At 47.1% G+C, this 12,082-nt stretch overlaps 2 protein-coding genes across 4 annotated transcripts in view; one reads left to right on the top strand and one right to left on the bottom strand.

Moving 5' to 3' along the window:
- Positions 1 to 673: 673 nt before the first annotated feature.
- Positions 674 to 4,134, top strand: CENPV (centromere protein V). 2 transcript variants are annotated; one of them, XM_074845413.1, is made up of 6 exons: positions 684 to 765; positions 850 to 949; positions 1,988 to 2,086; positions 2,924 to 2,993; positions 3,386 to 3,500; positions 3,861 to 4,134. In XM_074845413.1, exons 1-6 carry the CDS (start codon positions 699 to 701, stop codon positions 3,983 to 3,985), a joined length of 576 nt encoding a protein of 191 aa, XP_074701514.1. In that variant the 5' UTR covers positions 684 to 698; the 3' UTR covers positions 3,986 to 4,134. The 2 variants fall into 2 exon arrangements, with proteins under 2 accessions (XP_074701513.1, XP_074701514.1); XM_074845412.1 differs by having other exon boundaries at positions 674 to 949.
- Positions 4,135 to 5,213: 1,079 nt separating this feature from the next.
- The window catches only part of PIGL (phosphatidylinositol glycan anchor biosynthesis class L), a 61,884-nt gene continuing 55,015 nt past the window's right edge, over positions 5,214 to 12,082 (bottom strand). The window contains exons 6-7 of one of the 2 annotated variants that reach the window (XM_074845409.1): positions 6,942 to 7,075; positions 5,214 to 5,813 (exon numbers count right to left, since the gene is read on the bottom strand). In XM_074845409.1, the coding sequence (XP_074701510.1) occupies positions 5,715 to 5,813; positions 6,942 to 7,075 (233 nt within the window). In that variant the 3' untranslated portion in view covers positions 5,214 to 5,714. Of the gene's footprint in view, positions 5,814 to 6,941; positions 7,076 to 9,239; positions 9,476 to 12,082 lie in introns of those variants that run through there. The other variant, XM_074845411.1, reaches the window with a different exon arrangement.

The raw sequence follows: 12,082 nt of genomic DNA, 5'->3' as shown, positions 1-12,082 counted from the left end.
TTAGTTATTTATTTATTAAAAAAAAGGTATGTATTATCTGATTGTTTTCCTTTTTAACTTTAAGACTATGGTGACAGAATTTGCAGGAAGTTGTTTAGTGGGAATTGTGTTAGTAGCCATTTCTCTGCAAGGCTGCTATAATGATTTCAGACCTGAGAAAGGACTAAGTACGCTCCGGAAGGGGCACCCTGATGCACTGCAGTATTGTTAAACAGCAGTCTTGTTCCGAAATGAGGCTGGGTGCATAGCAGGGGTGTGAAACAACAGACTTCTAATAGCACCTCAGGTCTGCAAAGCACCTTGACATCCTCCAGCACGTGAGGCATCATATGTTTATAATTAAAGGAAAAGCCTCATGTCAATGCTTGTGGATAATTGACATTTCTGCCATCACAAGGGCTTTTACAAGGAAGAGGCCAGCCTGCTTTCCTTCGGGGCACACCGGCTAACAGCGTGGGGCGTGAATTTTCCGTGACTTCCCGTTTTGCTCGCTCACGGTACCCACCCCCCCTCCGCCGCCCCCCGTTACAGCGGGCAGAGAGGGCCGATGCCGACAGCGAAGCTTCCTTAGAAACCGGCCCCGGTGTGTCGTTATCCCCGGTCCCCCCGGCCTCCCCCCCCCCCCCCTCCGGGACACCCCCCTGGTGCCGGCGGCGCGGCGCCCCCTGGCGGGCGCGGTGCAGCGGCGGCGGCGGCGCATGGGGCGAGCCACGGCGGGCAGCGCTCGGCGGTCCCGGCGGGGCAGCGCGGCCGCCAGTTCCCCCGCGGGCGGGAGCCGCCGGGGCCGGGGGAAGAAAGCGGGCGGACCCCCGGGAGGGCCGGGGGCGCAGGCACAGCCCCCCGGCCCCGGCGCCTTCGAGCTGGGGGCGCAGAGCGGGCGCTGGGCCGCCTTCCAGGAGCGGCACCGGCTGAGCTGCGAGGAGGCGGCGCGGCTGCTGCTGGACGCTTAGTGAGTACGGGGCCGGGGCGGCTCTGCCCGCAGCTTCCAGGCTGAGCCGCCCTGCCCGGCGGCTCCTTCCCCCGGGACATCCTCGGCCTCTTGGCAGCACTTGCACAGCACTAAACACGGGCTTCGGGAGAGCTGCGGAGAAAGGCGGGGGGACGGGGGTGGGGGGTGACCCCCCAGCACGCACCACAGCGAAAGTGGCTGTTTATGCTAAAGCTTCCTCTGTTTTAGGGCTCTCCCGTCAAAAATGCCCTTGGGGGCATGGTGCGGGAGCAGTGAGGCTCCGCTTCTCAATCTCCACCCCCTTCCTAGGCTCGCTCTTTCCAGCACAAGCACATCATCACTGGGCTGCGATCAGTGACTGTCCGTGGGAATGAAAATCTGAAAGGAAAAGGGTTTTCCTTTGCTTTTTGCTTTTGACCTAGCATGGGGATTCTGCCCTGTTGCTATGGAGGCGTCCTGGGGGAGAGGGAGAAGCACAAGCTCCGAAATTCCTTGATCATGAAGTTCCTCTGCAATGACAGTGCAAAATAAAATGCATTTCAAATATTAGGTAGAATCCACTTGTCTTTGCTTTTCCCAGCTTTTAAATGGAGGAATATGAGTAGTGCTGGAGCAGCTGTAGGAAAATTGTGGGAAAATTCAGTTCCCAATTCCAAGGGGGTTGTCTTGTGACACCACCACTCATTTCTACGTACAACCCTCCCGACCCCGTAGCCTGGGTCAGCATTTTGACCTGGACTGTGGCAGCAGTGCATGTGTTTTGTATTGCACACAGAGTGTACTTTCCTTGAACTGTTGCTCTTCTTTCCTTTACACCATTTTAATTAAACCAGAAAAGCAATTGCTGTGGAGGACAAAGGCCATTCTCTACCTCCCTCTGGCAGTTTTTATTAAAATACACTTGAGTGGATACATTTTCTGGTGTTCTGCAAGTGCCCAAAGCAGAACTGAATAATGTAGTATATAGCCTTACTGTTTTCTTGGCCAAAAAAAAAAAAGAGTATGGTCACAAAACCTCTCTGTTGTTTCTCTCTCCAGTGAATACAGAGGTTTGGTCAAGCACACAGGAGGCTGTCACTGCGGAGCCATCCGCTTTGAGGTCTGGGCTTCAGCAGATCTGCATGTTTTTAACTGCAAGTGAGTTGATTTTTTTGTTGCTTATTCTCATAGATGAATATAAGCTTGTATGCTTTTCCAGTCAGTACCTTAGAGCTAAAAGAAGATGGTGCAACTGCAGAACATCCTCTGAGCTGTTTCCATAGGGTATAGCCCTAACTATGTCCTGATCCAACATGGATTCAGTGCTGGTGATTTCAGGTGCTGCTTCTTTGGGCAGGACTTCAGGTCTCACATCTGTGCTCATGCAGAAAGTGTCAGGAGAGATGTAGTGAGTACAGGTGCTCAGCCATCTGCTTTATGTTTCCTCTAAGTGCAGTGTGCTCAAAGCACATCAATCCTTTTAACTGGGTCTTCTCAAGTGAACGTTACACCTTTGACCACACGTGCTTCAAACTACAACACTGTCCGATTTCAATAGTGATCCCCCTTTGCCTGCAACTACTTTGCTTCTAGCTCATGGGTAAACTTCTGAACCCTACTTTCTTGTTTGCAAGGTAATTAATGTTGGCAAAATTGGCAAAGTCTGGTCTGAAAGATTAAATGGATTTCTCAGGGTTAGAGTTTTGTCCTAGTTATGTCTGTTGAGAGTTGTAGATGTGAAGAAAAAATGGCATATAACGTTTGGTGTAGAATACCTTCTCAGTGTACCTGTGCAGGGTCAGTCTGTTCCACGGGTGTGCTTTGCCAAACATCACTATACCCCGAGTCCGCTTTTGCTGCTTACCTCCGTGACTCTAACCAGGAGCCATTTTAGCTGTCAATGGAATTTCTGTTGTCAAGAGGTCCATGCTAGATCTGATTGCTGTACTACAACTTGTCCGCTGCTTCTAGAAAGGTCTGCTTTTTCTTTTACAGTTGCAGCATTTGCACAAAGAAACAGAACAGACACTTCATTGTCCCAGCGTCGCGTTTCAAGCTGCTGAAGGTAGAGTAAGAATGCAGTAAGAGCATGGCCATGAACATGAGCAGCACAATCCAGTGTTATCCTCAAAGATGCAAGTGGCAGCCAGTTTTCTATCCTAAACTTGCCTGTGGCTGGTTAGGGGAAATGACTGTATTTTATGCCGTCTGGTGTGGGTGTGTTAGTGCATCTTAGTGAGCTGACATTAGAGCTCTTGCAGTTCTCAGGCTTGACTGTTATGGACACGTGTATATACAAAGCACAGGGATTCAGAAAAGGAGCATGAATGCAGAACTCTCTCAAGTAAAGACATGAAGGTGGTATTTTAAATTTTACATTTCTTAGCTACAGGCCCATAGAAAGTAATTAATACATCTGTTTATGTGGAAAACTTATATTGCTTTTCATTTGCCTAGGGTGCTGATAATTTGACAACATACACCTTCAACACACATCGTGCCCAGCACACATTCTGCAAGACCTGTGGTGTACAGAGCTTTTATACTCCTCGTTCTAATCCAGATGGTTATGGTAGGTAGAAAGAGTGAGCTGTGGTAAACAAAGTTAACCAGCAAGCAAACCTTGGCTAAAGACTCCATTGGATGCTAACGTGACAGCAGTGAGCAGCAGGTGTCTTATGAGTTTGTTCCTAACGTGCTAAACATCGGGAACTGCAGTGTAAACCTGTAGCTCCTGCATAAGAAAGAGTCTTACCTGTGATGTGTGGGCTTCTGCCCATGCCAGGTTTCTCCCCTAGGCTCCCCAGCCTTACAGCAATAGCTGGACTGAGCATTTGCCTTTCCCTGAGATGCCCCATCCACAGCATGGTGCAGGCGTCTCCCACACTTTATCTGTGACAAACAGGTTTCTGTGTGCTCTGTCTTTCTTCAGGAATAGCTCCCCATTGTCTGGATGATGGCACAGTGCAGACCATTGTCACAGAGGATATCAATGGCAAGGAGTGGGAGAAGGCAGTGAAGGAACACAAGACCATCAGAGACATGTCAAAACCCTGACACACCCTTCCAGCAGCGGAACTTGGAGCACTGCTGTGGAACTGTAGTCTGGGCTTTCCTGGGTGAGGGTTGGTAAAACTGATCTCTACGTTATTGTTATTTGTTCTCTGTTTCTTAAATAAATCTTTCTATGCTGCCTGTCCCATTCATTTGTGACTTTCAGTTTTCAAACTACCTCTGTTCCATAAACCACCCCAGGGCTGCTATTTTGGTACGTTGCCCTCAGCTGTGCTAAAGTTTAAATCACAATAAACAGAACAAAGTAAAAAAAAAAAAAATCTAATCTTTGCTTGTATGGGTATTTCCTGTGTTTCAAGTCTGGTGTATAAAAATGTCCTATATAAGATAATCTCTTGCTTAGGACATAGTACTAACTTAACACTGTTTCTTCTCCATTGACTTCAATAAATTGACCATGGATTTAAAGTTAAAGGGGATTTGAAAAAGCTTAGCAGGCTCAAGTTCGGTAAAACATTTACACAGGTGCTTAAAGAGAGGGGCCACCGAAGTTGCTCATGTGATTAAGTACTGTTTTGCTTAGGCCTGGACTTACTCATGGTCTTAAGGCTGAGCAGGCATATGATTAGGCACTGACTCATGACCAGGGAACAGAGTTCAACACTCTCATACTCTTACGTACTTCAGTACAACCAGGAACTCGTTTGCTGTCTTCAGGAGGGGGATGCACTCTCAGCAACAGGTCAGGATCTGGCAATTTGGGCTCTGATCTTGACTATGCAATGACTAGCGGTGTAGATCCAGGAAAGATGCCTCTGGTAGATGTGAGCCCACAGGAATGAGTGCAGAGGCCTACAGAAACGTTGAGTATTGCTGACTTTGCTCCACTGTGACCCCACAGAAACCCAAATCACTAGTAAAATCTCTGTATAGGCTAAGAAATGAAACTGCTTCACTTACCTTTTAACATAAAGGAAGAGGATCTTTAACTCCTGCCCTAGTCTTTTACATAAGTGGAACAGCTTTTGAAACATCTCTGGCAATTGTTATCTCTGGATGTGTTCTATAAAAGACCTAGTTACAGTCTGGGTCTCTTGCACCTCATTCTTACGTCGTGTTGAGACTCTTGTAAGTTGATCTTAAGCCCCATGTTCTGAAGCAAGAAGAAATGCTCATGTTTCATGAGGGACACTCTGCAAAGGTGGAGCCTCCAACACAATGTGTATGAAAGAAGCAGCAGTAGCAGCAAAGATCAGTGCAGTTAGAGAAATTTGTATGATTTCTGATGGTTTATTCATAACCTTTGGCTTTTTAAAGTTCTGACCGAATAAGACAGGTCTTGTGGTTCTGGTTCTATCTGTGGAGAAAGCATGATCTTTAAAAAGTTACTCGATATCTGGATTTTACAAAAGCACCAAGAGATACGAGCCAAGCAGTCCTCACAGCTACATCCTCTTGCGGAAAAATAGTTTGTGCCGTATCTTCTCTAATGCAGAATACTCCTGCATTTGAATCCTAATTAGGTTAATCGAAATTTCTTGTCCTATTTAAGCTTCTACAGTGAGAAAATAGAGCAGCTGTTAAAACCTGTTCATCTCACTGTATCAGGCAACAATATATTCAGAAGGAAGTTCACACAGCCTGTTTTTTGTAGTCTGAAAGAATGCTACACAAAGAGACTCCTGTCCTCTTGCGCATGTAACAGGTGAGTTTTCTTTAGTCCTGGGCCTGGCACAGTCTTTTACTCCTCAGGTTGTGAGTGACATCTCTTTTACAGAAGGCGGAGTGAATTGATCACCATATAACGTGAGAAAAGCATATAGATGTGGCGAAACCAGAGGAGCTGGCTGCGATGACACCGCATGGCTCTCTAGAAGGAAAAATAGTTGAGAAAGCATTACAAGAACCTTCCAGACCGAATGTGAGGGCAGTTTCCTAGGCCTCCTGTGAGGTTCACCGCCAATTTGTAGGACAGCCTGTTTTCAGTGAGCAGGGAAGAAGTAGTGGGAGGTGGAAGGCTGCCTATTCTATGGGGCCAAAGGGCAGGGAGAGGCCTGTCTGCCCCTATGCTGCTGGTGTCGTGCTGCCTACTGTTCAGAGGGGTCCTGCTAGAAAGGACATTAGCAGCTGCAGATTGGTACTGTGACAGCTTCTTTGTCACGTATAACTCCTCCTCCCTATGTGATCTCACACCTGGGTGTTCACATGCTGGGGAAGCAGAAACCTGATAGATGTGCATCTGAGAACACTCTGCATGCTGCTTCCGATCATACATTGCCAGCTGAAACTTAATCTATTTATAGTGCACCAGCTTAGAAAGGTCAGATTTCAGAAACAAAAACCACAAGGGAATAACACCACCGTTATCAAAGCAGTTTCTATATGTAACAGCCTCAAAAGCAGTAAAGTTCTGTAATTTGTGGATTAACAGGACTGTTTGCTGGGCAAATATTTTCATGCTATGGAAGGCAAGCTAATCAGATTCTGACATAGGGAACTGTGGACTAAATGTGTGAGATCTCATGCAGCAAAATAGTTCAAAAAATACAGAGTAGAGAAGTAAACTTGCAAAGAGCTTTGGACCACAAGTTTACAAGCTGCCTCCATTTTCAGTTAGAGCTATGATCCAAAGATGCTGTTCCTGGCACGCAGTCATGCCATTCTTTGACAGGCCACTTACATACTCAGAATATTATGTTGGATCCAGTCTCCTTTGAAATATAGCCTGGACACAGTGTAAAACGCAGTGCACTGTCACTACTGAAGATCTTTCAGCTGCAAATCTGCTCAGCCCTGTCCTGCTATCCACACAGCACATGAAACAACCTGTCTTGTCCATTTATGTTTTACATATCAGTGAAGATTGTCCATTAGTGACATCCGTAATCCACACCTATAATTATTTATGAAGTTCTCTGTGAATATGACACCTCTGACTAAAGTCTTCACAATGATGACGAGCTATTCAGACAGGTTAAGCAGGTACCACCCATCTCACCCTGGCTTGTGCAGTCTCCTCCTCTGTGAGTATGAAGAGAGCATCTCTGGGCAGGAGGCAGGAAATGGGTACATCCAGGATGGAGATGTACTTCCGGAAGAGATTTACTGATTCAAGCACGAACACACGGCACCCTAGACAGAGAAAGATGATAAGTATTTCAAAACAACAGTATTCTTGTAAGGTGCCCATCTCTCTAGGCTCAGCAGGTCTTTGCAGGCTGCCCTGTATTGCTGGCCACGGGGATCCTTTTTGTGCAAAAGGGGAGCAACTTCTACTCATGCTTCCACCAGGATCTCTTTGTGCCCAGTGCATGTCTATGACCGTCTGTACTGGTTCTTGTTCTGTATGTGGTCTGTGGAAAGCAAAGCTAGCTCTGAATATCAGAGGGTTTGGTGGGTAATTTTGCTTATAATTTAAATTATTCCTATGTAGTTAGACTCAAAGGAAAAAGCACAGATGGCTCTCTGAATGCTGGCATTATATCATATAATGGAAATTTAAAACAGCAGTCTCTGGTTCAGCTACAAAAATGAGATTTCCTCTTTCTACTCCAATTCTCAGCTGCAGAAAAAATATTTACAAGTTTCAGGAATGGCTGTATCAAATATTAACTCAGGCAGGCAGTTACACTTCAACAGAGTTCCAGAATTCATTGCTCCGATGTTTGTGATGAAGCAGATGAAGGTAACATGTATAGAGATTCTACTGGTCTGGAATTTTTTTTCTGTTTTAAAGAGCCCCTTGAACTCAAAAGTTAACTGCTATTTTTTTTTTACCATGGCTAAATTGTCTTCACTGATGAGCTCAGAGCTACTGATGGTCCCATTAAGAGCCTGTAGGTCTCAAGGGAGCTGCTTTGGGACTTCTTAGGGCTTGGAAGCTGCTGTGATTATGCTCCACACTTCAGACATTGTATGAAAGTTCGACAGAAGAAGCCAAAGTCACAGTTTACACAGGTGGTCAGATACGCAATTAGATTTGCAATAAGATTTTCTTCAGTGTACCTTTAAACAGTGAAATTATACAAAGGAGACAAAGAACAATGCTGAATTGCTACAAAGGCTGCCTAATGGACCATTTTAGTGTGTGAAGCCTGTGCTCACATCTCATACTGCTTAAGCCCTTATGTCCTGAGCACAAAGTGAACTGGTGGTGCTCAAAATACCTCTTGGCCCTAAAATGTAGGCAAGACTTGTGTCCTCCTAAGGAAAAAGATTCTCCAGGATAGGGGCAGAAGCAAGCATCTTTTCCACGAGGTGGGTTTCTGTGCAAGAAATGATGATGCCTCTTTAGGAGCCCTCTATGCAGATCTGCTAGCGCTCAGGAATCTCATCCTACAAGGACCTGAGCTGTCAACTTGCTGCTAGCTTCCCCACTTTGGATATTTGGTAGATCCTTCAGTCTAGCCTCTATCAAGTATGAAATAGGAAAGCAAAACTTGTTGCTCTTATGGTGAATGAATTTCCTGGAGACACAAGGGAAGAAGCCCCCAGAAGTCTCCAAGGTAGAGCATGGTACTCAAAGATACCCCACCAGCACCATTTCTTCCCCAGCCAGGGGTCTGTGACCCCTGTGAACCCAGGAACAAGCAGCATGAACAGGACGATCCTCCCTCCACAAATCCCCTCACAAGTGATTTGTGTCCCCTGCCTCTTTCCAGTGATGCTAACCCATTTCACTGCAAAGAAAGGTCTTGCTTTTACTCCAGCCAAAGCCTGCAATGGCAGGACACAGCAGCCCCGATGGACTCCCTCCAGCACATTTTCAGAATCTTTCAGTTTGTTTCTTTCTTCTCTCTCCTTCAAGAGGAGGATGTACAATTTGTTCCAACTTGTCAATAGCCTTTTCCACTCTCAAAAGCAAAACTGGTAACTCTTTATTTCAGTATCACAGAGGGCTCCAGGACCATGATCCCCTTCCAGTTCTCTTTCTGCATTGATCCTGGGACACGACTCCCCAGCAGGGTGGACAGAGCATTCAAAGGAGTTATTTTCTCCTGCTGTGGGCAGCAATGGGCAGGGTTAGAGGCCTCTAGGGAAATCACTGGCACTTCCATCCAGTCAAACGCTGACACGAGTCTGTGCTGTGCCAGGAACCGGAGGAAAAGCCCTCCTGAAAGTCATGGGCATTCGCTGCAGGCCCGGCCTGCCAGGAGCTGCCGGGAGATGGCGGTGTCTGCCCTGCGGAGCGAGCGGGGACCCACAGCCCGCTTCCCTGCCGGCCCTGCCTCGCCCAGGCCGCCCCGCTTAGGACCACTTTTGGCACCGCTCTGCCTTGAAGGCCCTCCCGTCTTACCTATGTCAGTCCCATGTCCCTGCTCCCGTCCTACTGCAGCCTCAGTCATCCACCCCTTGCAAGGTCATCGTGCCCGTCCCCGCAGAGCAGCAGCTGTGCGATGCCATCTGGAAGGACCGATAGCTCTGCCAAGCTCCCTGCAGCAAGTCCCTTGGACGTGCGGGAATGCAGGCAGCTGGGTGACCAGCATGGCCTGTGCCACTTCCTGACTGCGAGCCGTCTCGCTCGTGGGCCACCTTGACAAGTGACAGACAGAGCAGTTGCTGTTTAGCCGCCGCAAGGTTTCAGCTTGCTACTGCAAAGGATGCTCTGCAGTGACAAGTGTTGCAGTTGCACACAGAAAGGCCCTGACAGTTCTTTTACTCCCACTAAAGACATTTCTTGTTTCCAAGTAGCCAACTTAGAAATAAACTTGTGATGTGCCACAGGTAGGGGAACCCCTTTTCCCCCCATTCTCTGCAGAGGTCCTCTGGGCTGCTCAGCAGGCCCAGCCTGTTGGTGGGTAGTTTCAGAGAAAAGAATTAGCATGGTACTGCCCTGTGACACGGCAGAGGAAAGGAAGAGATATGTATCCCCTTGCTCTTGTAGGCAGCATTCCCACTGGCCACCTCTTTGCTTTTCAGTGCTTACTGGGGAGGACAGGGCTAAAGCAAACAAGGGGCAAGGGGTCTTTCCTTTCCTGGGTGGCTGTTAATGAACCCTGGCAATGCCACGTGAATTCCTACTTGCAGTGATGGGAAGAGAGATAGTGTAGGGTTACCCAGAACCGATCTCTGAACCCTGGGCTGCTCTGTTAACAAAATGCACTCTTCCTTTCCTCATAATTTTTCCCTAAGAAATATTAATCCATGCAACAATTTCACCCTTTTGTTCCCCAAAGCTCAGCAATAAGGGCTCAGAGCAACCGCAAGTGATTTCACTATTGATCAGTCTGACCTCCTGGGCCCCCATCGGTCAGATCAGGCAAGGCAATGGCATTGAAGCCTCACAAAATGAAGGGCACTGTAAGAGTCTTCTGTGTTACTGATATGACAAGGATGTCCACATGCTGACAGCAAAGGCTGCTCCACATGGGAATGTGAGATGAAATGAAGCAGGGAAGGAATGTACAGTCCAGGGAGAGATGGAAAAGGGTTCAGAGAAACAGGCTGCTCCCTGCCAAGCAGGGTAAGAGAAGTGCTGCCATTGATGACTCTACGCCTGTGACACCAGCAGGTGAAGCTTTTCAGAGCCTGTTGTGACTGTGACCTGGGCAGGATGGGATTAACAGTGTAATACAACCTCTCTAGGTTGGCAGAAAGGGCAAGATCAATATAGCTAGTGGATTAGGCCTAGAATAGAAGTGCATGAAGCCTGCAGCCTGTTCAGCTTGCCTTTCTACTTCCAAATCATTTATGCAGCAAGTATGCCTAGAGTGAGAAGATTATTAGCAGATCTATGTGTGCTAAAGGCTTGCACTGCTCCTGACAGATGTTAGCACACCAATTCTTTTGGAAGACCGCTGGTTATAGCTGGATGGGGCCACTAGTAGGGGTGGATGCATATCCAGCAGCTGTGTTGGCTTCTTGAAACAAGCCTATGTGCTTGTGCCGGGGCTGGAGAACTTGATTACAGATTATAAAAAGCCTGTTGTGTTTATGCTGGCTAAAGGCATTAGAAAGCAAAGCAGGATATTTAGGGTGCTCATTTGTATATCACTGAGGCAATGCAAGGCTTAGCCGGCTTTTGCATTTGCAGAGAGATTTTCTGTGGATTCCCTGATCATGGGCTTATACAGGTTCACCCACAAATAGTTCCCTCTTAACAACAGGAGAGCAGCACATTTTCATGGCCCGAACATGCCTTTCAGCTCTATCCAGACAGCCTCAATCCCAGCATCGCTCTTGTTTCATTAAGCCCCTCTGATGCACAGCTCTGCACGCCTGCCAGATCAAATTATAAATACTGGGAATTTCAATGAGACTGGAACTATATTTGGAAAGGCTTAGCGTAAGCAGCAGCATGGGAGCTCCCCGTTCCTTTGGTGTTTGTAGGTCATGTCAGATGTGATGTAATCAGAGCAGCAAGGCTTTCACATAGCTTCAGGAGGCTCTTAATGCTGCTAGAGAAATGGAAAAGTTGTCTATATGTGGGTCTATTTCAAACCTGAACCAATTTGAGGCACAGCCTATATCCAGGACCATAGTGTATCCAACAAACCTGCATGAACAGCACATGAAGGTGGTTCAGTCTAGATAAGATCTGACATCTAGCAGTGACATCTACCACTGCAGTTCCTTGTTCTTTCTCTGTACTGCACACAGCACACACAGAGCTCTTTGCTGCATCCCAGCGCTGAACAAAGAAAAGGTCCTAGGAAAGAAGTTGGCATTAATACTCCTCTTTCATAGATGGGAGAATTGAAGGGACTAGAGTCTGAACTCAGTTAAAGGGCATTCTGCCATCTTGGCTCATGCTCTCTCCATCAGATCTTGGTCTGCAACTTGCTGCTAGCAGGGAATTAAAACTGATTTGCTGTGACACATTCAAATCCTACAATGATTCAGGAATTAGCATTAAAGAAACACAGTCCAGATGACTGCTGCAGGAGCAGAACGTTGACTGGGTGGGCCTGGTTGAGCCACCTTCCTATAGCCAAACAGCTGATAGCTTTGTGCTTAAACTAATTCCACAAATTTGTCCCTGAGTCAGGCACTGTTTGCTAGAGATAAGGGCTGCAGATCTACTCTGGGACAGCAGCTAGAAAAAAGGGTCAGGAGCAACCTGCTTCTGTACTTTGTTTCTTTCTTTTCCCCACTTGTACAGAGAATTTCTCAGAGATACTTGCTCATTTACAAGTGAAA

This window comes from Strix aluco, chromosome 19, assembly GCF_031877795.1.
Source record: "Strix aluco isolate bStrAlu1 chromosome 19, bStrAlu1.hap1, whole genome shotgun sequence".
NCBI classification, from domain to species: domain Eukaryota; kingdom Metazoa; phylum Chordata; class Aves; order Strigiformes; family Strigidae; genus Strix; species Strix aluco.
This window is presented reverse-complemented; position numbering and strand designations above follow the sequence as displayed.

Bases quoted from the DNA above. Each gene is read 5' to 3' on its own strand.
- CENPV (XM_074845412.1), top strand. From the start codon at position 699: ATGGGGCGAGCCACGGCGGGCAGCGCTCGGCGGTCCCGGCGGGGCAGC. The intron at 2,087-2,923 runs GTGAGTTGATTT...TTTCTTTTACAG, and splicing joins CTGCATGTTTTTAACTGCAA to TTGCAGCATTTGCACAAAGA. The intron at 3,501-3,860 runs GTAGGTAGAAAG...GTCTTTCTTCAG, and splicing joins TTCTAATCCAGATGGTTATG to GAATAGCTCCCCATTGTCTG.